At 44.8% G+C, this 25,128-nt stretch overlaps 2 protein-coding genes across 2 annotated transcripts; one reads left to right on the top strand and one right to left on the bottom strand.

Annotated features, from left to right (window-relative positions):
* The first annotated feature begins 9,788 nt into the window (after nt 1-9,788).
* On the top strand, nt 9,789-13,189 carry LOC122663734 (beta-glucosidase BoGH3B-like). The gene is made up of 7 exons (XM_043859372.1): nt 9,789-10,050; nt 10,184-10,388; nt 10,562-10,652; nt 10,850-10,995; nt 11,412-11,658; nt 12,000-12,287; nt 12,428-13,189. The coding sequence occupies exons 1-7, from the start codon at nt 9,966-9,968 to the stop codon at nt 13,160-13,162; spliced, it is 1,797 nt and encodes a 598-aa protein (XP_043715307.1). The 5' UTR covers nt 9,789-9,965; the 3' UTR covers nt 13,163-13,189.
* An 8,794-nt stretch (nt 13,190-21,983) lies between these two features.
* On the bottom strand, nt 21,984-22,883 carry LOC122665909. Its single transcript, XM_043862039.1, has one exon. It carries the CDS (start codon nt 22,881-22,883, stop codon nt 21,984-21,986), a length of 900 nt encoding a protein of 299 aa, XP_043717974.1.
* Nucleotides 22,884-25,128: the final 2,245 nt, after the last annotated feature.

Raw genomic sequence — 25,128 nt, 5'->3', positions numbered from 1 at the left:
TTATACATTTTAGTTTAATATTTTCATATGCGATATAAACTTTTTGAGCATTATGTGTCCGTAAGTTATACTTAAAATGGTAGTCACGACTAGGGTTTGGGCTGGGCACCCTTATCATATGGTCGTCGCATTGGGTATGCCTAGACATGTGATGTCAGGGTACGAATGCGAGTGCTCACATGTTTGATGTGTGCATTGGCGAAGAATCTACTTTGTCGATTCCCTCATGTATTACTGCCAGATGTAAGAAGGGATAGACATGTGTCACCGACACCCTGTACCTGAGGGAACCCTGTCACTGCAAAGTGTGATCGCATTCTTTGGTTCATCAATGATTGAGACTCAAGCGAGTCAAAGCCGATGTTCTGGGAATGCGTGAACACTTTGTGAGTGAAGGAGTTATCCAACACGGTCACCACTGCCCGATTGGGGAACACCAAGATAGAGACTGTCATGCATGGTCGGATCGAACTGGATCCATGCAGCTTTGAAAATGGTTTTGTAAAATTTATTTTACATAAAATAATACATTATTTATAGTTATTTCAAATAAAGTGTTTTATCGAGTTTTGCGGGACCCGATCGGATGCACAGATGCTCTTATATGGACATGTACTATGGATTGGGGTTTGGCAGTACATGTGTACATGCCCTAGATTCCATAATGATGGTGTTGATTAGTGGGGGGGTTGTATATGATAAATTGTTATCATATAGGGAGTTATTTGGAATTTGCTAATTTAATTGGCTCTTTATTTAATTAATGGATTTGGTGCTAATTGTAATTATCCATTAATAATTAAATAAAGAATCTAATCAATACTTTCTCTATTAGATTCTGCTTCTTCACTGTGTAGCACTTTGAGTTTAAACAGAACGCGCGAGAGAGAGAGAGAGAGAGTCGGACTCTCACTAGGGCTCTATTAAATCTATCTAGGATTTAATTAAACCCTATTATTATAAATAGGGGACCAAAAAACGTAGAAGAGGAAGCTCTCCACGTTTTTGGAGCAGACACTCTCTCTCCTACGTTTTTGGTTTCTCTCTCTCCCTCTTGTGATCTCTCTTCTTCTTCTTGCTTCTCTCACCTGTGTTTGAGAGTTAGGGTTTGTGAAACCCTAGATCTGTGCTGAGGAGTTTGAGGGCATCTGGGACTGGCGTGTAGAACCTTGGTAGCACCATTGGAGGTTCAGATTTGTTTGCTTGGAGCGCTCGCTGGAGGAAGAACCACTGTCTATTGGAGGAGCAACACTTGAGGCTCACCAGGTTAGCAGTTCTTCATTAATTCCTTCAGTTTATTGATTATTAATATTTATGGGATGCGAAAGAAACGCAAATCAACCTTTTTCGCTGCGCATTCGAGTTAGGGATGGATCCCCCTTGCCATGTGATGGACTAAGGATGAGTTTCTTCGTCCCTACTGTGATAATAAATTTTATGGGATACATGAGGGAAGGAGAAACCCTAACAGGGATGCACCAGGGTTCCCATGGGCGACCATGGGAAGCCCTAAAAATTAAAATGGGGCACCCATGGGACACCATGGGCTAACCCAGGGCGTGCAAAACCCTAAGAATAAATATCTTGGTCTCCCTAGGGAACCATGGTTTGATCCCTGGACCGTTGTTTGGCCAACATTCACATCACCTCACTTATTTGCTTTCACATGCATTTTTTCTTATTAGGGAAGAAGGAAAGGTAGTAGGGCATTTTCTGTATTTGTCATGTCGTGTTTTAAGGTGAGAGCTCTGTATTTTTATTAATCCACCTTGTTTGGTGAATTATTATGTAATTTATGTTTTTCAATAAAGTTTATTGTTCTTGATGTTTTAGTAGTCTCTAACATTGTTTAGAGAGTATTGTAATCTCATTATTTATCATAATCTAAATTTTTACTTACACGAGATCAAGTCCGGATCAGCTAACCCCCACACGGGCAGAAAATTTTACACCCCACCTGCCCCTCTATGTGACATCTGTCCAATGGCAAACGGAACTAAACGGAGATGAGAACCGTCTCCGTTAGCTCGTTTTTTCAAACAAATTTTCCTTTTTTCTTTTTTCTTTTTTAATTTTTTCCTGCCCCTCATTTTCTCTCTCCCTCCTCCGTGTCTCCACGAATCAGATGTCGGAGAAGATAAAAGTCGCCGCTACAACTTTTATACTCGACATTGGAAACCTCTCGTATGTCGCTGTCTGACTCTGTTTAAGTTGCCGCTGCAACTCCTATATTGCTAGGCTACAACTGAACAACCCTTGTGCATTTTTAAATGCAGAAAATTTGTCCATTGATATCAACCCTCAATTTCTCCCTTCCACTACTTCTGCTTTGACCCTGCTCCACCCCAATCTTTTGCAACACCACCTCACCCCTGTTCTGTCTTTAGATTATGTTTTTCTGCTCCAACTTGAGGCCCTGAAATGGCTTCCCAAATCCCAATCCCAAGTCATTTTGCTTTAAGGCTGGACAAATTAGGAAGGAAACCAAAGGGATTGCGACAGTGAATAGAGACCCGTGATGAGGGATTTATGAGAATGGAGTTCTGCGGTTGTGGTGTTCATCTCTCTCCCTCCCTCTAATTTATTATTTTTTTTTCTCCACTGTAAAATCACCCAACCGGTTTGTATCCCTTATATAAATATACTCAATTTTCCCACTTCCTCTGCTTCTTCACCACCGCCCCAACAATGTCCATCTTTAAAAAGTTGTATCTTTTTTCCTGCTCCAACTTGAGGTCTCGCAATGGCTTCCAAAATTCCAATCCCAAGTCATTCTCTTCAAGGCTGGACAAATTAGGAAGCAAACCAAAGGAGCCTGGATCAAAATCTTCCAAACTCATAAACAAAATGTTAGATTTCTTCACGCTGTAATATCCCATCTTGAATAGAATCTCTCCAAATTTTTACATTTTTGTTCGAAAGAAAGAAAGAAAAGCTTTTCTTTTCAGAACCCATTCTTTTCTTCTCTCTGGATGATGATCCAAATCCGAAAATTTCAGAGGTGAAATACGAGATGTTTCCTGTCAAATACAGCATATGCAGCGACGACTTTATCTTTTTGAATTTTTGATTTGCAGAGAGAGAGAGACGGGAAGAGAGAAGGGGCAACTACCGTACTCGGCGAGACACAAGAGGTTTCCTAGCCTGTGTGTTTTTGAGTGCGGAAAAGGAGTCGTGTTTCAAGGAGAAACGTATTGGCCACATTTGGCAAATTAGTGGGAAGAAGTTAGATAAGAACCAAAAAAAATTTGAAATAAGGAACTAATAGTTCTATCTCTTCTGTTTAATTATGTTGGCCACTGGACAGATGTCACGTAAAGAGGGCATGTGGGGTGTAAAATTTCTTGCCCATGTGGGTAGCTGATCCGGACTCCACGAGATCCTATGATTTTTTATTTTATTTTTTGCTTTAGAAGGATTTTCCACGTTAAAATTAATGTTTGTTTTTGTAGTTCAATGATTTGTTTCGGTGTATTATTATATTACACATATTTGATTATTATTGTGAATTTCCATTGACGATGGCTGGGAAAGAATTTGTTTTTTCCTATAAAGTGATCATGGCCTTGCTATATATATATAGGGACTTTCTTATTGACACCCCCTTAAGGTGTAACCTTACTTTTTTTTTTTTTACATTATTTAAGTATAACACACTTTTGTTTTTACAATGAGAGTAAATACAATGTACAAGACATTGACAGTTTTTGTTAATGACATGCTTATAACTTACTTTCAAATTATTTTTGAAAAATTCCAAAAATCATTAAAATTTAATCTTAGAGCCTTGGATCAGCTCAACATGAAATATTCTGAAAATCGTAAAAACTTGTCTTGAACTATGCATATATGCAAACAACCGCTAGCTCGGTAGGCATTGCTAGTTGGAGCATGCCCCCCTGGAGGTCATGAGTTCGACTTTCCAGGTTTGCATCTGTACCATAAAGGCACTTTTCCTCCCCCCCCCTAGTTGTAGATTGTAGTTGGCCTATGGGCCTTGTATAGGATTGACCAAAACAAAAAAACCTATGCATATACTAATTAGAACCAAAGACTTGATCCTGTATGACACAATATATAGCACATGAAGCTCTGGACGAATAGAGAATTAGGTAGGAGAATATGGACCATTTCCTTCTAGTATCTTACCTTAAGCCATCAATCTGGTATCTAGCTAGAAGATTGGATTCCCATCTAAGGGCTATCCCAATTCTGGAACCCAACAACTCCACATAAAAAAGTGTACACAAGTGCTTGATATAAGTCCGCTACCGACCATGTGTAAGGTTCATACGAACAAGGCTCGGCTGGGCATACATGTGTGCACAACCCAGAGCTGGTCCTTGCTTGCGGCTGGTGCTGTGGCCAGCTGCTGGCCAGGGCTGGGCGTGCAGCATGGCACCCTACTTGTCTGTACTAGTATGACATGCAGCCTTGCTGCCTTCTGTGGGCCTTCTTGGTCCAATGCCACCGACTCTGTGGCCCTTTAGGTCCATCTTGCTGCCATGTCATCCATGCATGTAAGCAACTTCATGATGCCATGATCAATCTTCTAACATATATCCACACAACTCATGGACTAACTCATGCCATCATATTTGCATCATCTATTTATAAACCCCATATATTCATCTTCATTAGCATCATCATGGCCATCAACATGTACGGCCCCCATGCATACCATCAACCATCATGGACATACACTATATAGCCAAGAATCGCTATGAACACCATGCATATACCATCAATCCACATGCATGTGTATGTCCACCATGCCATGTACCATATCCATCATGCTAAAACACATCACCCACATGCTGTAGACATACCAGATCATCCCAATCACATTAGTACACAATACCATCCATTTGTACACATCATCAATCATACCAAAACATATGTAAAATTATCAAAATGCCCTTGAACTATCCAGACACTATCAGACACATTTTCAACACACCAAAACATATTGTAATCCATTGTACACATTAGAAACACACAGAACAAAATTATTGAAATGCCTTCATTATGTATAATTAATAAGATGCCCATAGGCATCCAAAACACGTACTATCAAATGATCTCAAATACATGAGAGACTCATTGAACACCTCAACCACTGCACTGTTACCAACAATGACAACACACAACTGTCCCATATGCCCAACAATTATATTGATCGAATTTCCTTGTTTGTATATTTTCATATTAGATGGCATTCTTATGTATTTATGCTTGTCTGTATAATAAAATACACACACCATTTTTACACCAGTTAACAAATATGTGATTTTTAGTTATTTATATCTACTTCATTCAACCATTTATTACACTGTAGTTATTACAAAACGTTCAACCACTTATTGTAGTTTTCAGCCTTTTTTTTCTTCCTATTTTCTTGTTTATTTCACACTAAATTATTATTGTATTAAAAACAAGTTTTACGAGAGATAGACCAATCTTATCCAATGGCTACCAACTTAAAATTTTACTGTGGTGTAGGAAAGAATCAAGAACATTCATGAACTAATGCTGCAATCAATAAATCTTGATACCCTCAAGGAAAACGGTGGGGGGTTTTTTTTTTTTTCCCACTTTTTTTCGGGTTTTCTTGGGTCTTTTTGGTCATTTTTCTCAAGGTTTTTTCAAGGTTATTAATGTGATTGAAGCTTGAGTTTTGTCCGTGTCCAGGTTTCAACTTCCTCACGGGCGGGTGACGATTTTCAATGTCTACAGTTAGTGATTAAACACGAGCGGACACACCTGGAGTCCTCCTGCTTATTCCTTCAAAGTGAATTGTGTTGCTAATATGATTCCTGACATAGATAAAGATGGCCTCGGTTTCATTTGTCGTGATCATTATGGGGCATCCGTTAGTTGCAATATCTTTTCCAGCAACATTCGTTTCTCCTAAATTCGGTGAAGATATGGTGATTAGATCCATGATGCTAGAGCCCATCTCTAAAGGTTGTGAACGAGTAATAATTGAGTCATATTAACAAGGTTGTGATTGCTTTATCTGCACAGTATCCAATCCTTCCCAAAGTATATCCTGTATTTGTTTTCTTGTTTTGAATTTTGTATTTTCAAGTTTGTTCCAAGGGAGATAAATAGCATAGCTAACTCTCTTGCTAGGAGGGCACTGCTTGACTTGATTTCGATCCATGGATACAAGAAATGTATTATCCTCTGACCATAAGTTCCCAATGTTAATCATTAATAAAGGGATAGAAGATCACATCCTCTAGCAAATGAATCCTCCATCGCCGATGCACAAACTGTGAATAGCCTTATACAACAGAAAAGAACTTTACCCAGCGCTGCACTGAGCTTCATCTTCCCCATCGCCGACGCACCTTTCATGGTCACTCTTCCACGATGTAGCTTATCCTCCGCCCCTGTCGCATTGAACACTCTCCGCAGCAGTAGCATGACAGCCTCCGGCCTTGTGGTGTGTTTTCCTCCCTTTCCTCCTCTTTCCTTTCTCCTCCTCCTCCTTCCTTTCTCCTCTCAATCGGCAGATCTGTGAAGCTCGACCTTCCTCTTTCACTCGTCATTTTCAGATCTACAGATCTGGTTTCCCTTTTTTTCCCCCTCTCTTTCTTTTCAAATCTTAGCGAAACACTGGATTTGTTATCTCATGTCTGCTTTTCGTGAAAAAAGACCAATTGAAGTGGAGGGTTTCTACGGTAGGTAACCAATCCCGGTAGCAGGAAATCGTCTAATTAGCTTAGTACACCAGAAAGAAATTGGTGTTAGTTATGCTTCATCGACTTACTAAGCATCTTTCTCCTTAGTCATTGCATGGAATTGATTAAATTAATGGTGAGCGCCGCCCGCCTTCTTCAGATCTGGTTTCCTTTTCTCCCCGTCCCTTTCCTTTTCTTCTCACTTCCTAATCTGATTCAGATCTCCTCAAATCTGGCTTGCTTGATGTCGGACAATCTTGGTAAAGATGGTTTTGCCGGAGGTCTCAAGCCCTCTCCATGTTTCTTCATCGTGTTTACCCTGCATCTCCGCCATGACTTCTTCACTTCAGACGACATCCACCACTCCACTACCAACGCCTCCTCTTCCACCTTCTCAGCACTTCGTTCCTTCCATTTCCATTATCCCGTTTGCAAGGTTCCAGCCAGCCCCGACTTTCGAATCTTCCTTACACCTTCCCTTATTTCTTTTTTCTTTTTTGTTTGTGTGTTTGCAGGTGATGCCTTCTCTGGTGTTGGTGGCACTGCGATTATAGTTGGCTCCGAAGCTTCAACCGATGTTCAATCTTCACCAACTCTCCCCTCGCCAGACGCAGCTCCACTCGCCGATCCAACAGATCCTTGTAGATTTGTTCGAAAGTAGGTTATGACAGTTTTTCTGGTGGTCTCCTTGCCGTCGTTCAAAGCTCCACTCGTTGAACCAGCAGACTTTTGCCGTTCTGGCAAGTCGGTTTGAAAGTAGGCTGTGGTAGTGTGTCGGTGTGGTGTTGAACTTCTTGGCACGTATATGCATGCGCCTAAAATTAGCAGTGACATCTGCTTGTTATCTAGGGAAGTGGTCGTGACCCAACCCCTAGTCTGGATGACTCAGTCAATAGCATGTGAGACCGGATCAATTTCCACTCCTTGGTGTTGGATACCGTATATCCATACCTTACGTTTATCATGTTATCTGTCAGCTTTATGTGTTGTGTTTCTTCTTGTTTGACATTGGACGCGTATGAATGAATAGCCTTGCTTTCTAACCAAAAAAAAAAAAAAAAAAAAAATCAATAATAATGCCTTCTTTTACCCAAAAATAAAGGGCAAAAGTCTTTTTTTACGACAAACATTAAATATGGTCTGACTGACATAAATGCCCATATGAAATGACACATAAACCCATGCCCCCACCTATTTGACGGAATTAATGGGAGAATCTCCCGTTTACTAATACCTTCCTAAAAAAACCTTTTTTATTCCTCTATGCATGGTACACGTGGTGAAACGAATGATTGTTTTAAACTTTTATTTTAAGGAGCAATTACTATCACTATCCTACACTTAGCCTATATTTACTAAAACTACCCTGTCTTAACTTATTTTTTGAAACTACCCTGCTTTTAAACTTTTACATCTCCTTCTACCTTCATGTTTTTAAATACCCAGATTACCCTTCCTTTTCACCTAGTAACCTACTAATCTATTTAACCTGCCATTCTTCTTCTATTTTAGTATTTTTATCATTAAAATAGTAAAAAATGAAAGCACCCACCCCTTCTTCTCTCTCCCATTTTTTTGTGTGTTTTTTCTTCAATCTCTCTATTTAATTAATTTTTTATTCAACATTTCATCTTCATCATTCTTCAAACAGATCGATTTGATCATCACCGTGATCCAGTTCTTCTCCTTCGTCTCCGTTATAGGTGCGTTCCCTTCTCTGAAACCAATCTATCTTTCATAGATTCTCATCTGAAATCGCCAAGAAGGCAGAGACAATCTGACGATTGATCTTGTGCCGTTCTATCCCATGGCTGTGAGGTTGAGGAGAGATGAAGATGGTCGTGTAGAGATCAATTGTAATGGGGAGGGAGGGTTGCCTTATGCTTCTGCGAATATGAAGAGGGAGAAGAAGAGTGATGACTCGAGAATTGCACTGTAGGTTAATAAAAAACAAAAAAAAAACACAGAATGGTAAATTGAATAAAAGAGGAAGAGAGAGAAGCAATGGGGTGCTTTGAAGAGTGTCGATCTGTTCCATAGTTTTAGTGCACGATATCGGAACAGGTACCGGTAACCTGCAAAATCAATATGATACCGATATGGTATCGGCCTGGATTGGTTGTATTGGACAAAATTACCCCTGAATCTCCTTAAAAAATAAGTTTTTTGATCATTTTACCCTTTGTCCGTACCGTGCTATCGATACGGTATCGGTGACTAGCAAAACTGGTACGTATCGCCCGATACAGGCGATACAATACCGATACTTAGAAGCATGATCTATTCAAAGAAGAGCGATGAGGATGAAATGTTGAAAAAAAAAATAATTAAATAAAAAAATTGAAGAAAAAAAAAAAACAAATGGAGTAAAAAATGGGAGAGAGAAGAAGCGAGTGGGTGCTTTCATTTTTTAATAACAAAAATAGTAAAAAATAGAAAAAGAATGGTAGGTTAAAGGTTACTAGGTGAAAAGGAAGGGTAGTTTGAGTATTTAAAAGCATGAGGGTACAAGAAGATGTAAAAGTTTAAAAGCAAGGTAGTTTCAGAAAAAAAGTTTAAGATAAAATAATTTTAGTACATATAGGTAAGTGTAGGATAGTGATAATAATTACCCTTTATTTTAATCATTTCGAGGCCTTATTATTGAAAAGAGAAAGATTAGTATTAACATCAAATTAAAGCTGCATGTGGTCTCATGCATGAGCTTCCTTATTCCAAACCCGAGGAACATACAAAAACAAAGCATGAACATAACAATTCTTTTGATTAAAATAATTATTTTAATCACTTGCATTACTTGAATGAAAGAAAAAAACAAAAAAGAATACAGCGAAAGAAATTAACGTGACTATTGTTTACGTATTACCTCGGACAGGTGTCCTTCAATCAGCATCACAGAAGAGTAATTATCCTCCTTGGCCAAGGGGAATATTTGGATTCCAAATTCCCAGATCCACAGTAAACATCTGGACGGATGAGCTCCTACGTAAATATATTTAAAGCCAAAACTAGTAAAGGTGTGTTGAATCAATAAGAGGGTTTCAGGAGGAGAGAGAATTAATGATCATGGGAGACATGAAGGTGACGAAATCCCCAAAAAACCAAATTTCCTCTAGCCATGCAGATCGCTATTGCTCATCTCTCCACCTCTGCTCCTTTCTCTTTCTCGTCCTCTTCTTCTTCTTCTCTTCTGTTATTTCAGCAAAGACGACTAAAGTTCCTTACCTGGATCCAAGACTCTCGATTGAAGATCGAATATCAGATCTCCTCTCTCGCATGACAACTCAAGAAAAAATCGGTCAAATGGCCCAAATCGACATAACCGTTGCCTCTCCTAACGTTCTTATAAATCATTCAATAGGTTAATTTGTCTCTCAATGTATCTTATATCTACATATAGTTTTAATTTATAATTTAATTATCTTTGCATTTTTTGAATTCCAAGAAATGATGAATGAGGGTGTTTTTTTCATGACCAATGCATTCAATTTCAGGGAGTGTGTTGAACACCGCAATAACTGTTCCAAGCCCAGACACGACCCCAACGATGTGGGCGGACATGATCGATGGGTTCCAGAAGGCTGCCTTGTCAACTAGACTTGGGATACCAATCCTTTATGGCGTCGACGCCGTCCATGGCCACAATAACGTCTTTGGTGCTACCCTCTTTCCTCATAACATCGGCCTTGGAGCTGCAAGGTCACGTTTTCTTGCCCTTTCACTCTCTCTCTCTTTTCCTCTCTCTTTCTCTCTCCCTCTCTCTCTCTCTCTCTCTCTCTCTCTCTTTCTTTCTGTGACTGAGAGCGTCTGAGTGGCAGAAACTTGACATCATTATTGAGGGTTTATTTATTTTGCTTAATTTTATAATGAAGAGATGAGGGTTTAATGGTGAGGATCGGAAGAGCCACTGCCTTGGAGGTTCGGGCCACTGGAATTCCATACGCTTACGCTCCCAGCGTTGCTGTAAGTCTCTCTCTCTCTCTCTCTCTCTCCCTCTCTCTCTCACACTAATTAACCATTCAGGATAAGGGCAAATCCGTCATTTAATACAGAGTCCTTCCGATGGAAACAGTTTGCAATTTTTGGACTCATTCGAATATTGCAGATTATTTTGTCATAATATCCATTAATGGGAGGGGTTTGTTTGTGTGTGACTGCAGGTGTGTAGGGATCCACGGTGGGGCCGGTGCTACGAGAGCTATAGTGAGGATACTCAAATCGTGAGAAGCATGGCCAAGTTCATACTGGGCCTACAAGGCTACCCTTCACACAATCACACCCTCGGTTACCCCTTCCTTGCCCCTGGGTACGATTTTTTTTTTGTTCCCATTTTTACCCCCTTCTATCTCATCATTTCCCAATCAAATCAGTAACTGAAGATCTGTGATATGAAAGATTCCAGTTGAATGGTATGTTGCGGCTGATTTACTCACTGCTTTGGTGGATCAAGTGTCGATTCCATCACATCATTAATTAACATCAAAATTAAAATATCAGGGTCCCACAGTTTGTGGTTTTACTATTATAATAAGTGGAACTACTTTCAAAGGTGGCGATGCAATTGTTTCACGTGTATGTCTCTATGTGTTAGGTTTATTAGTGTAGGGCCCATGAAAATTCATGCTTTGGTGTGACTTATCTACGTTGACTCTAGTCTTACTATCGGACGGTGATGATAATGGATGATCATGATAAAGTGATTTTTGAATGGATCTCTGACAGGGGAAGAAACGTCTTGGCTTGCGCAAAACACTACGCGGGCGATGGTGGGACACAAGACGGGGTCGACGAGGACAACACGGTGACCACCTACAACGACTTGTACCGCATCCACATGACGCCTTATATTGACTCAATCACCATGGGGGTGTCAACGGTGATGGCTTCTTACTCCAGCTGGAACGGCATCAAGATGCACACCAACGCTTTCCTCCTCTCTCGCATCCTCAAACAAGAGATGTCCTTTCAGGTATCACCAAAAAAACAAGTGTGTCTTGAGTCCTGACACAAGGGTGCATGAAATGATGGTCGCACATCTGGTCATTTCGAGGGTTCGAGTGTGTGTGACTGTCATTTCAAGTGCCCCTATGTCAAGATGCAGTGGTGACAAGCGGCTGCACGATGTCGATCTCGATTGGGCGATGTTCACTTTCCCATATATATATATATATAATATCAAGGGTGTTAATTGTTTCCGGTTTAATTTGGTCCATTTCATTGACACTTGATACAAACCAAATCCATTATTAATCGATTTCAACCTTTTGAGTATTCAAATCTGATCGTTCAAGAGTCATTACATTGTTACAGGGTATGCTCATATCAGACTTGGAAGCAATTGATAAGATCACAAACCCACCAGGTTCACACTACAACGAGAGCCTAAAGGCAGCTATCAATGCCGGGATCGACATGGTCATGATCCCTTTCAAATATCGACGATTCTTCACAGACATGACAAAGCTCGTGTTATCCAGTGAGATTCCGATTAGTAGGATTGACGATGCCGTGAGAAGAATCCTACGGGTGAAGTTCACCGCCGGACTGTTCGAGAAGCCCATGGTTGATCGATCCCTTCTTCAGATGGTTGGACACAAGGTCTGTTCAAAACCCAAATTATATTATTATTGAATCATTTTCATTATTACTAAGGATATTTCCGTCATTAAAAAAGATTGTGTTGTGTTCCCTTTTAGGTTTTTAACTTCTTTTTATCTTCTTCTGAGACCCACACACAGAGGCATAGGAAATTAGCAAGAGAAGCAGTAAGAAAGAGCTTGGTGTTGTTGAAGAATGGGAATAAGATGCTTCCATTGGACAAGAATGCCCCTAAGATTATGGTGGTCGGTTCCCATGCGCACAACATAGGCCTCCAATGTGGAGGATGGACTCTAACATGGCAAGGCAACTCAGGCAACATCACCAAAGGAACAACAATCCTTGAAGGAATAAAGAAGGCAGTCAGCAAGCGGACTCGGGTTGTGTTCCAAGAGAAACCTGACAAGAAATATGTTGATGAGAACCAGGATTCAACCTACGCTATCGTGGTTGTTGGCGAGGTACCCTATGCAGAGTTACATGGGGACAGCAAGGAGCTCAGGCTAGCACTCGATGGTGAGGAGACAATCAAGACAGTGTGCAGTGAGGTGAAATGTCTGGTCATCATCGTGTCGGGTCGACCCATTGTGATAGAGCCGTATGTAGACATGATGGAGGCATTGGTGGCTGCTTGGCTGCCGGGTACTGAGGCTGGATTAGGGATTGCTGATGTTGTATTCGGACATTATGATTTCCAAGGTAGGCTTCCAAGGACATGGTTCCGCCGGGTTGACCAGCTGCCCATGAATTTCGGAGACCAACATTATGACCCGTTGTACCCATTCGGCTATGGACTCCAAATGGGTATCCAGTCGCATAAAAGGAGCAACTTTGATTCACCTTCCGAAGCATCAACATCTTTTTCTTCTATTTGATTGGTTACGATAGTGAAAATCTTTGGACAATAAACTTGGGAGTCTAACCGATTCCTAGGCATTTCCAAGATGATTCGTGGGATCGGGATCAATGAACACTGATCCTTGTATTCAATTCGGAGTTATTGAACCTTAGACAGATTACAGTAAAAATGTATATAAAGTGCTATGTAGAGATGAAAATGTATGTGTGTTGTAATGTTCATGTTTGATAGAGGTGTAATAGTGACCGTTGATCAGTGTACATCAACACTTCTGATCTTGATTCCTTCTGATTTAGAAGACAACAACTGTGTTCAAGTGATCAAATGAATGCCTGCTATATCATATTCTTTAACAAGTGTCAGATCATATGCATCCTTGCCTTCAATTAAAAGAGGTCAGATGTACCAATGGTTTCATACCCATCATTTAAACACAAATTGCACTCTATTACATCAAGAAACCTGTTGGAGCGAGCTCTGCCTGCAAGATAAAGATTAGCAGAGAAGACAGGGCATCGCCGGTGATCTCACTCCGATGCTTAAGTTAGATCTCTATGCAACCGTCAATTCAAAGAGAATTCAGATGATTGCGTTTAGTGTTACCTCCCTTACTTAAAGGTGGTTGAGAGATAGAATCGTGCCCAAATAGGTAAGCTGGATTCTCGGAGTGGAGTGAGACCGTTTCAGAGTGAAATGTGGGATAATGTTTATCCATAACTTCCCACGCGCTAGATTAGGCGTGACGTGGACGAGAATCTCAAGCCAGGTTGGCCCACGATAAATCTTGCGTTGCTTATACGAGGTATGGAGGTCGTCCCTCCTACATCTGGTTGTGGCCAGGTCGTTGTCTTTTATAAGAGAGCGCGTTGTGCCCTAGTGGAGGTGTGAGCTTGGGTGTGACCTGGCGCCCAGCTCTGTATGTTGCTCATAGCTTGGTCCTTCACACGAACCGAGGGAGCCCGCTAGCTCACGCTTGACTAGACACGACCACTATCTTAGACTCGCGACCGAACTGGCTCGTTCTCGTCATGCCTGGTCCTTTGTCCCATCATGAGCCCCCCACTCCCCTGGACGTTGGCATTCTGGGGAGTTAAATTGATTCAAATTCCTTGGCGTCTGTTCTCACACGCGTAGGCCTGACACATTGACGGCTGAGCGCGACTTGACGTTCCAGCCATTGTTTGACATGTGGCTGAAGCCATAAAGGCACCTCGATATGAACTCTCACCGTTTTGGCTCTACGACGCTTGACGTTCCATACTCGAACAGCTGCATATCCGTAAGCATTATGAGGGCTGGGCTAAGCCTACCATCGCTCGATCCCTATTGCGCTAAGCTGCCCATTGCGGTTTGGCCACGTGGCCTAGCCTTTATTACATCTTGGGTAGGTCCAACGTCGCTGTCCTCGGTCCTATGATGGACTTGTCTTCGCCAGTTGGATTCGAGGACGTTCCCTCTTCTACCCTTCATCTATAAACTGGGGCTTCATTCCCCACTGCAACTCTTTATTGAAACTTGGCGAATCTGAGTCTCTTGCTTCTTGCTTCCTCTCGTTGCTGCTTTCTGCCACTGCATTTTGCTTCGGCGACTGACATTTCCTTCGACAACTCTCAAGCTTCTTCACTCAGACTCTGCCTTACGAGCTTGTGCGATGTATTCTGCTCGAGCCGTGTTTTCCTTCACATAACTTCTAGCATTTTACCGTCAGTAAGTTTCTTCAATCATGTCTTCTTCTTGTTCTGAGGTCGAGCCCGTAGGGTTCTAGTCGTCTAGCCCAGGCTTTTTCTTCCTAATCTAGTGGGGGTACACGAGTCCCTGCTGAAGGTTTGGAGGAGCGCACCGTCGAAGGCGACGACGCTCACGACGTGGAGGAGGAGGGAGTCCAGATAAGACCCACCTCTGTGGCTGCCTTTGAGAGCATCATAATGGAGTGATCCCTGGCAGCTCTGAGGGCCCAGTACGGTTCCCTTCTGAGGTGGAGACGTGGGTCCCCACTAGGGCAGAGAGGGCGAACACCCCATGGCCTGGCACCTTATGCTTGTACGAGGTCGCGTTTTAGAACGGCCTCCGTTTTCCCATCCACCAATTCATAGTGGAGCTGCTCCGCTACTATACCATCGTCCCTAGTCAGTTGGTGGTGAATTCCTAGACGTAGATCTTCGGCTTCTACCTATTCTTTGCCCAGCTCGACCGCAAGGCTTCATGGGCACTGTTTGTTTATTTTTTCCACCTGAAGAAGACCACCGACAAGTCGTTCTATGTGGCCCTGCACGGTGCAAAGGACCCACAGAAGTTTGTAGAGTGCATAAGCCACATGCCTCAGTCCGTAAAGAAGTGGAAGGACCGCTTCTTCTTCGCACGAATCCTAGGCGACCCCTTCAAGACTGAGTGGGAGTAGGTGCGGCTGAAGTCCGTGAACAGAGTCCCCATGCTGAGCTCATATAACCAGCGATCTCTTGATATGTGAGTATAAGGCATGACTTGCGATGTGCGTGACCTAACAGATGAGGCTCTGTTGGTCAAGCACGGCCGAGCTCAGCGGCAGCGAGGTGAGTTCTCTTCCTCGTAGTTTATCCTTTCTTCCTCTTTTCTTTAGTTGCATATTTGTGAACCAAGTGTCGACTCGTGCTTGCTTTCTTTTCAGTGGACTATGCGCCAGACCTGGGCAAGTTCCACGAGGAGGCAGAGGAGGGGAGACAGCGTGCCTTGGAGAAGAAGTCCAAGAGATAGACCCGTTCCAATACGGGCATCACCATTGGGGGCTCAGCGACCTCCAATTGAGGGAAAGCGGCGTCCTCCTCCAAGGGCAAGGGGCAGGTGGATAAGGGCAAGGATAAGGTGGAGAAGCTCACCAAATCCATGCCCCAAAAGCTCCTCTTAAGGAGAAGAGGCCCCGAGAGGAAGGGGCTCTGGACTAGGTGGTGGAGCTCAACGGGCCCCCTAAGAAGGCAGCGCTGGGTGAGAAGGCCCCAAAGGAAGCCCCCCAAGACTCCACAAAGGGGGGAACTGACAAGGGCAAGAAGGGCCTGCCCCCTCCAAAGGGGAAAAAGCGTCTCAGCTTCCAATGGGACGTCTTGCCTAGTCCGACAAAGAGCTGGCAGACTCGTTTGCACTGGACTACGCCCGAGTAAGCCTCGAACTTGGCTCCCTTATTTCTTTTTTCTAAGAGGACATTTTATGACATTGTACCATCTTCTTAGGTCACTCCAGGGGTGAGCGAGCTTCGTCGCAGGATGGAGAGCCTGGGCTGCGATGTGCGAGGAGGAGAGGAGGAAGAGGAAGGTCGTAGAGGACCAGGTCATGAATACTTCGACTAGGATCTCCACGTGGGAGACTGCGGCCAAGGATCACCAGGAGATGGTCAAGTCTTTCACTGACCGAGTGGAGCAGCTGGAGAAGTAGTTGGAATAGGATAAGAGAGATCACGAGCTGGAGAAGTGAAAGATTGGATCCATCCAGTAAGACCTGCTTAATCTCCAAGCTTGACAATCCAAGCTAATCGAGGAGGCTGTCCAAAAAGCCTTAGAGGCCTTCAAGGATTTTGAAGAGTTGAGGGATCACTTGAAGGAGCAGGCCCGTAAGGGTTATAGGGGCAGTGTGAACGACACTGTGAAGTATGTTCTCCAGGGGATCCCGAGCTATGATTTCTTGGGCTTTAAGTACTATGTCCCTCTAGTACCTGCGACTCAAAAAGTGCCTGTTGCTCCACCACCTGAAGACCCAGCTATCTAGGGCAGCCTCCCTGCTCCAACTGACCCCCCTGCTCCTGGCGTCTTTCCTGTCGGTGCGACCACTCCAGCTGATCCTCCTCCTGCTGATTCTCCTTCGGCCATTGTGGCCTCAGATCTTCCTCTAGCCGACGGTTGAAGACATTGTAGCTTTTTTCTTTTCTCTCTTGTACTATCTTTTTTTTTTTTTTTTTAAAATGTAAATAGCATCTTTGTCAATGAAAGCAATTTTTGTCCAAGTGTTGCAGCTCGTTCTTTTTTAATTAACTTTGAGCTCGTTCTTTCTTTTGTACTTCCTTAAGTCGCGATCTCGCTACCTTTAGTGTATCCTCGTTACTTTTGTGCTAACCTTTAGAGGTCAGTCTTTTGTGCTGACCTTAGAGGTCAATCTTTTGTGCCAGCGTGAGGAGCTGGTCTTTCTGGGGTGACCTTATTGGGCTAACATGAAATCGTGAGTGTCAATTGTAGAAGAACTGTAGACATAAAATTGCAAGCACGAACTGATATTTCATTAATCATGACCAACAGTTTACAACGACCTTACTGGTAAAATTTTTTCAAATTCTCTGAATTCCATGGTCGTGGTATCTTGTTGCCCCCGGGGTCTTCAAGCGATAAGTGCCTGACCTGATTTGCTTGGAGACCATATATGGTCCTTCCCAATTCGTGTCCAGCTTGCCTTACTGTTGAGGTTGGGAGGCGCTCACCTTGCGCAGTACTAAGTCACTAGCTCTGAACGTTCTCTCCTTGTCTTTGGAATTATAATAATGAGCCATTCTTTGCTGGTAGGCCACGTTTCTCATCAACACGTCCTCTCTGACTTCATCAAGAAAGTCTAGGTTGGCCCTCAGCCCATCTTGGTAGGTCCTCTCATTGAAGTGGAGGCTTGTGAGCGAGCCCGCTAATACCTCGACCGGGGCTAGGGTCTCTATCCCATAAGCTAGCTGAAATGGGCTCTCCCCCATGGGCGTTCGAACTATGGTTCGGTACGACCATAAGACGCTGGGGAGCTCATCCACCCATTTTGATTTTGCCTCGGTTAACCTTCTTTTAATCCCCGCCAGTAAGGTGCGATTGGTGACTTCTGCTTGACCATTTTCCTGTGGATAAGCCATTGAAGTCGTCCTTAGTTCTATGTGGTATTGAGCACAGAAAGCCCTGAGATGCAGGTTATTGAGTTGTAGCCATTTGTCTGTCACCAATATTTTTGGTAGCCCGAACCTGTGAATGACCTTATCCCTGAAGAACTTCTCCATTTGTGGTCGCGTGATCTTTGCTATTGGCTCTGCTTTTACCCATTTGGTGAAGTAATCCACCGCGACCACTAGGTATTTCCTTCCTCCTGAGGCTGAAGTGAAGTTGTCCAGAATGTCCATTCCCCATATAGCGAATGGGATTGGACTGAGTATCGAGGTCAGCTCCGTGGCAGGTTGGAGGGGTATGGATGCGAACTTTTGGGCCTACACCTCCTTACGTACTGGATTACTTCTTTCTGCATGTTTGGCTAGTACAACCCCGCCCTTAGCACTTTATAAGCCAGATGGCGCCCCCCATGTGGTTGCTACATATGCCTCGGTGTACTTCGGTCAAGGCGTTTAGGGCATGTGTGGGGGTCAGACACTTCAACAGCGGTCCCGATACTGATCTCTTGTACAGTTCACCTTCCACTAGCGTGTATCGAGCTACGGGACCTCGAACCTTATGCGCCTCAATCTTATCTTCTGGCAGAACGTCTTCCCTTAGGTAGGCGACGATGGGTCCATCCAACTGGGCTCATCCTCGATCGACGTAACCTCTCGGGCTTGGTGGGAGGGCTCTGATAGCTGTTCAATGTATACTGACCCGTCCAGCTGAGCTAGCGCTTCTATTGACAGGCGTGAGAGCGCGTCTGCCTTTTTGTTCTCATTCCTGGGCACCCTGCTCATCTCGAACACGTCGAACGAGCTTACCAACTTCTTGGCGACCTGAAGGTATGCTGCCATGCGGTCATCTTTTGCTTCATAGTGCCCGTTGACTTGATTCACAACCAACTGTGAATCAGCTTGTACTGCCAACCTTTTGACTTGGACGGCTTTGGCCGTTTTCAGGCCTGCTATCAATGCGTCGTACTCTGCCTCATTATTTGACCCTGGGAATTTGAAGTGCAACACGAACTGAATCTTGAAGCCTTCTGGGCTTGTTAGGATGAAGCCCGCTCCTTGAGCCTCCAAATTGCTCGCTCCATCCACAAACATAGTCCAGGATGGTTCGAGACTGGACTCTATTTCCATTTGGTCTCCCTGGTCTGCCACGTCTGTGTTCTGTGTGCACTCAAGCACAAAATCAGCCAAGGCTTGGCCCTTTATGGCCGTCTCGTGCCTGTACTCGATCTGGTACTCACTTAGTTCTACTGCCCATGTGGTCAGCCTTCCAAATACATCGGGCTTATAGAGTACCTTCTTTAATGGTTGGTCAGTCATGACCAACATGGGGTAGGCTTGGAAGTACGGCCTCAACTTGCGGGTTGCTTTCACCAGAGTGAACGTGAGCTTCTCGATCTGTGGGTAGCGGGTTTTGGCATCTAGTAGCACGTGGCTTACATAGTACACCAGTTTCTGCACCCCTTCTTCTTCTCTTACCAAGGTCGCACTCACCGCTATGGTTGAAGTGGCTAAGTATAGTAGCAATTCTTTCTTGGGGATTGGACGTGCTAATAGTGGCGGATTCTCTTACCAAGGCCTTTTGGCATTTGTCGATCCACGCGAAGCCCCTGATATCCTTCAAGTTCTTTAGAGTCTTGAAGAATGGTAGACACTTGTCTCCAGATCGCGACACGAACCGTGCTAGCGCTACAATCCTTCCATTCAGCTTCTACACCTCACGAACTGTCCTGGGCGGGCTCATCTCTTGGATAGCTTTGATCTTGGCTGGGTTGGCTTCAATCCCTGTTTGGGACACCATGTAACCCAGGAACTTCCCCAAGCTAACCCTGAAGGCACACTTAGCCGGGTTTAATTTTATCTAGTGAGCTCGCAACACTTGAAATGCCTCATCCAGGTCATCCAGATGGTCTTGCGCTCTTATGATTTTTACCAGCATATCGTCCATATACACCTCCATGTTTCTGCCGATCTGAGCCTTGAATAGCATATTCACCATTCTCTGATAGGTCGCCCCTACATTTTTCAGGCCGAAGGGCATCACCAAGTAATAGAAATTCTCCTGGTCCGAATGAAACGCTGTGTATGACTCATCTCCTTCTTTCATCAAGATCTGGTTATACCCTGAATAAGCGTCCATGAAGCTTAGCCTCTCATGCCCTACCATGGCATCTATCAGGAGGTCAATTCTCGGTAGTGGATACTCATCCTTGGGGCACGCTTTATTGAGGTTGGTGTAGTCCACACACATCCTTCATTTTCCATTTGGGTTGGGGACCATCACCACGTTAGCGAGCCACGTTGGGAACTACTCCTCTCTGATGAAGCCAGATGCTTTGAGTTTCTCTATTTCTTCCTTCATCCCAGCTTACCTCTCGGGGGCTAACGTTCTCCTTTTCTATTGGATTGGCTTTCTCGCTGGGTCCACGTGCAGAGCGTGCTTTGCAATGTGATGTGGTATGCCTTGCATATCCGCCGCTGACCAGGCGAACACATCTTTATTCCTCTAGAGGAACGAGGTGAGCTCTGTCACCTCCTCTTCTTTTAACAGGGACCCAATTTTGACAGTCCTCGTGGGGTCCTGTTCTTCCAGCGCTACTTCAACGAGCTCTTCAACCGGTTCGCCTCATTGGTAGCGTTTATCACCTTCGCAGTTATGCGCGACCTCCACTGTGTAGGCTATCTCTTGGATAGCTTTGATCTTGGCTGGGTTGGCTTCAATCTCTGTTTGGGACACCATGTAACCCAGGAACTTCCCCGAGCTAACCCTGAAGGCACACTTAGTCGGGTTTAATTTTATCTAGTGAGCTCGCAACACTTGAAATGCCTCATCCAGGTCATCCAGATGGTCTTGCGCTCTTATGATTTTTACCAGCATATCGTCCATATACACCTCCATGTTTCTGCCGATCTGAGCCTGGAATAGCGTATTCACCATTCTCTGATAGGTCGCCCCTACATTTTTCAGGCCGAAGGGCATCACCAAGTAATAGAAATTCTCCTGGTCTGAATGAAACGTTGTGTATGACTCATCTCCTTCTTTCATCAGGATCTGGTTATACCCTGAATAAGCGTCCATGAAGCTTAGCCTCTCATGCCCTACCATGGCATCTATCAGGAGGTCAATTCTCGGCAGTGGATACTCGTCCTTGGGGCATGCTTTATTGAGGTCAGTGTAGTCCACACACATCCTTCATTTTCCATTTGGGTTGGGGACCATCACCACGTTAGCGAGCCACGTTGGGAACTACTCCTCTCTGATGAAGCCAGATGCTTTGAGTTTCTCTATTTCTTCCTTCATCCCAGCTTACCTCTCGGGGGCTAACATTCTCCTTTTCTGCTGGATTGGCTTTCTCGCTGGGTCCACGTGCAGAGCATGCTTTGCAATGTGATGTGGTATGCCTTGCATATCCGCCACTGACCAGGCGAACACATCTTTATTCCTCTAGAGGAACGAGGTGAGCTCTGTCGCCTCCTCTTCTTTTAACAGGGACCCGATTTTGACAGTCCTCGTGGGGTCCTGTTCTTCCAGCGCTACTTCAACGAGCTCTTCAACCGGTTCGCCTCATTGGTAGCGTTTATCACCTTCGCAGTTATGCGCGACCTCCACTGTGTAGGCTATTCCCCTACAATTGCCTTTGATCTACTTTAGAAAAGCGGCATGACATTCTCGAGCCTTCTTCTGCTCTCTTTGGCATTCTCCTATGCCATTAGGGGTGGCGAACTTAACCTTCAAATGCTTAGTGGAGACTATTGCCCCCAACTCGTTCAAGCTGGGTCTGTCTAGAATGACGTCGTAGGCTATCGCGACCCGAACCATCATAAAATTCACTTTTATGGTTTTTTGACAAGGGGCAGTCCCCACTGTCATCAGAAGCTTTACTGACCCCTCGATTGGGGCTGGTGCACTTGAGAACCCATATAGGGGTGCAATCTCGGGCTTCAGCGTGCTTAGCTCGAACCCGAACTATCAATAGGCATCATATGACAGCATGTCCACTGATGCCCCTATGTCTACCAAGATTCTGTGGACGGGACGATTGGCTATAATCGCCTGAACCACGACAGCATCGTCGTGTGGCCAGCTCAGCCCCTCCATGTCCTCATCAGAGAACGTGATCCCGGGCTCGATTCGCACCTTCTTCTCAGGCATCTTGGCCATTGCTACGAACCGTGCTTTCGCCTTGGCCCTGCGTGATGATTCCTGCCCTGGTCCCCCCAGGATGGTGAGAATGGTAGGCGCTGTGGAGGTGTTGGCATCATCCTGGTTCCTCTGGACCTCTCTGTGATCATCGCTTCGGTCCTCACGACGATCTCGATCATCTCCTCTGCGGGCTCTATCTTCTCTCCTATGGTCGTTCCTTGCAGCTTCACGACCTCTGGAGTTATCTTTTCCATCTTCCTTGACATAGCGCCTCAGATGGCCTTTCTGTATTACGTCCTCAATTTCTCTCTTTAACTGTCTGCAGTCTTCGGTGTCATGACCGACATCGTTGTGGAACTTGCAGTACTTGTTCTTGTTTCTATCCTCAGGCCTAGAGAACATCGGCCTGGGCCATTGCAGCAAACCCTGATCATACACCTCCATTAGGATCTTGGTCCTACTGGTGTTAAGGGAGGTGTAATCTGGGCTTTGGTCTCGATCTGACCTCGCCCTCTTGGTATCTTTCTTCTTCTCATCTTTGTTGCTCGCTCTCTTCTTCTCTGGAGCCTTGGCATCCACCGCTTTCCTCACCTTCATGATATCAAACATGTTGGCGTACTGGTAGCAGCGGTCCAGTAAGTGTGGTATGGTGGTTACTGGGTCCAGGGCGAGCGACTTCACCAGGTCGTGATTGGTGACCCCGTTATACAAGGCATTAAAGGCCATCACATTGTCCAGGTCCTTGATCTCCAAGCTCTCCCCGTTGAAGCGGGTGATGTAATCCCTGATGGACTTATCAGGTTGCTGCTTGACAGCCAACAAATTGGCAGCAGTCTACTTTTGCTTCACGTTGCTCTGGAAGGGGCTCACGAATGCCCTGCCCAACTCAGTGAAGCTTCTGATCGAGTTGGGCTTTAACTTGGTAAACCACAATGCTGCTGGCCCCTTCAAGGAGGTAGGGAAGGAACGACATGACACCACATCAGATCCGCCATATACTGTCATCATGGCGTTGAAATAACTGATGTGGTCGTTGGGGTCATCCTTCCCATCATAGGCCTCGAAGGTCGGAGGCTTGAAGCCCCTGGGGAGTTCAGCCCTCATGATTTCGGCCATAAAGGGATGTTGGCTGGGGCCTGAAGCTCTCCTCAGGGACACTACCCTTCTTCAGGGACTCAATTTTGGTATTCATCTCTCTGAGCTTACGGTGAACCTTGCTTTCTACGATCTAGTTAGCAGGAGGGTCAGCGCATGCACGACGTGCATTGAGCTCGTCCCGTAGGTCATGCATGGGCGACCTCTGCTAGTTGACCTACTCAGTGCGTGCGTCAGAGCCTTTGGAGCGACTTCTCTCAGTCCTACTATGAGTCCTTTTGTTGGTGGACATCGACTACTCCCCCCCCCCACGAGAGCGCCTGCTTCTAGTAGGCAGGTTTCCGGTGCAAACAATCCTTGGAGGGGGTAAACTTCTTCTGGATGGGTGTGAGGACCCGGCCCTACTCCCAGTTGCCCGTGCATTGTCTCTTGCAAGCTTTGAGTTCTTCTGCGCAGCCCCGAGTAGTACAAGTGCTAGAGGCAGGATTGGTACCGGGGGTAAGACTGGCGCTGGAGGCAGGGCTGTAGCAGTGGCGGCTGCCAAATTGGCTACCCTTAAAACCTGCAGCTCTTTGACCACTTCCCTGAGGAACTCATTCTGCTAGAGAACTTGCTGTTGCAGGTCCTGGATCTGGCCCACATTGACTGGTGCATTGGGATCTACTATCTCAAGGGTAAATCCTTGTGGCAATGGTGGTGGTGGTGGTGGTAGAGCCCGAGTGCTCCGGCTGGACTGGCCTTGATCCCGAGTTGTGTTTTGGCCAGTCACCTCAGTCGATGAAGGTTGGGATCCCGCTGCTTCCCCTGTCGCCGGTAGCTGGCGTCCGGTTGGCGCAGTGTTTATTTGTCTGAGGGTCTACTTCCCGGTCTGTCCTCCACCATAGGTGTTCTTCGTCACCCGACGTGTCACCGAGTTTTCCACAGCCTTAGGTGCTTCGGTGTGAGGAGGGATAACGTTTTGTTCTCCTGGCCATCGTCTGCAACTAGTTTACTGGTAGAGGTTTTTGAATGGAGCTTTGGTACTGTCGCTTCCCACAGATGGCGCCAAACTGTTAAATTGTTGCGTCAAGAAACCTGTTGGAGCAAGCTCTGCCTGCAAGAGAAAGATTAGCAGAGAGGATAGGGCGTCGCCAATGATCTCACTTTGATTCTTAAGTTAGATCTTTGAGCAACAGTCAATTCAAAGAGAATTCAGATGATTGCATTTAGTGTTACCTCCCTTACTTAAGGTGGTTGAGCCCAAATAGGCAAGCTGGAATCTCGGAGTGGAGGGAGACCGTTTCGGAGTGAAATGTGGGATAGTGTTTATCCATAACACGGTAAAGGTGCGACATGGGAGAGAATCTCGGGCCACGTTGGCCCACGGTAAATCTTGCGTTGCTTATGCGAGGTATGGAGGTCGTCCCTCCTGCATCTAGTTGTGGCCAAGCCGTTGTCGTTTATAAGAGACCGCATTGCGCCCTACTCGGGGTGTGAGCTTGGGTGCGACCTGGCGCCCAGCTCTGTATGTAAGGGTGTCAACCGATTCAGTTTTGGGTATTGGGTTCTGTTCCATGCATTGTGGGTGTGACCCGAAACCGAATCGATACCCGACTCGGTTCTAGTACTTACAACAGAATCCAAACCCCCCTCGGTTGGGTTCGGTCTCGGTTCTAATTCGGTTTCACAAAACAGTTTTAATTCGGGTCTCATTTGGTTTTTACTGCAATATAATTCGGTTCTTACTTAGGAGAAAATGGAGGTTGCACGTTTGAATTTGAAAGAATTGTAAGACTTGAAGTAAAAGAGTAAGACTAAAATAAAAACAATAAAATAGGAAAGGGAATATGGAAAGCCAATCTGTTAGAGAATTAGAGTTATAGTGATAAACAATTAC

Source organism: Telopea speciosissima, chromosome 6 (assembly GCF_018873765.1).
Source record: "Telopea speciosissima isolate NSW1024214 ecotype Mountain lineage chromosome 6, Tspe_v1, whole genome shotgun sequence".
Classification (NCBI taxonomy): domain Eukaryota; kingdom Viridiplantae; phylum Streptophyta; class Magnoliopsida; order Proteales; family Proteaceae; genus Telopea; species Telopea speciosissima.
This window is presented reverse-complemented; position numbering and strand designations above follow the sequence as displayed.

What these genes read in the sequence shown, in the direction of transcription:
- LOC122663734 (XM_043859372.1), top strand. Translation starts at nt 9,966, where the DNA reads ATGACAACTCAAGAAAAAATCGGTCAAATGGCCCAAATCGACATAACC. An exon ending in CTTACGCTCCCAGCGTTGCT is followed by an intron (nt 10,653 to 10,849) that starts GTAAGTCTCTCT and finishes GTGTGACTGCAG; the next exon opens with GTGTGTAGGGATCCACGGTG. An exon ending in TTCAGATGGTTGGACACAAG is followed by an intron (nt 12,288 to 12,427) that starts GTCTGTTCAAAA and finishes ACCCACACACAG; the next exon opens with AGGCATAGGAAATTAGCAAG.
- LOC122665909 (XM_043862039.1), bottom strand. Translation starts at nt 22,883, where the DNA reads ATGGCCTTTAATGCCTTGTATAACGGGGTCACCAATCACGACCTGGTG.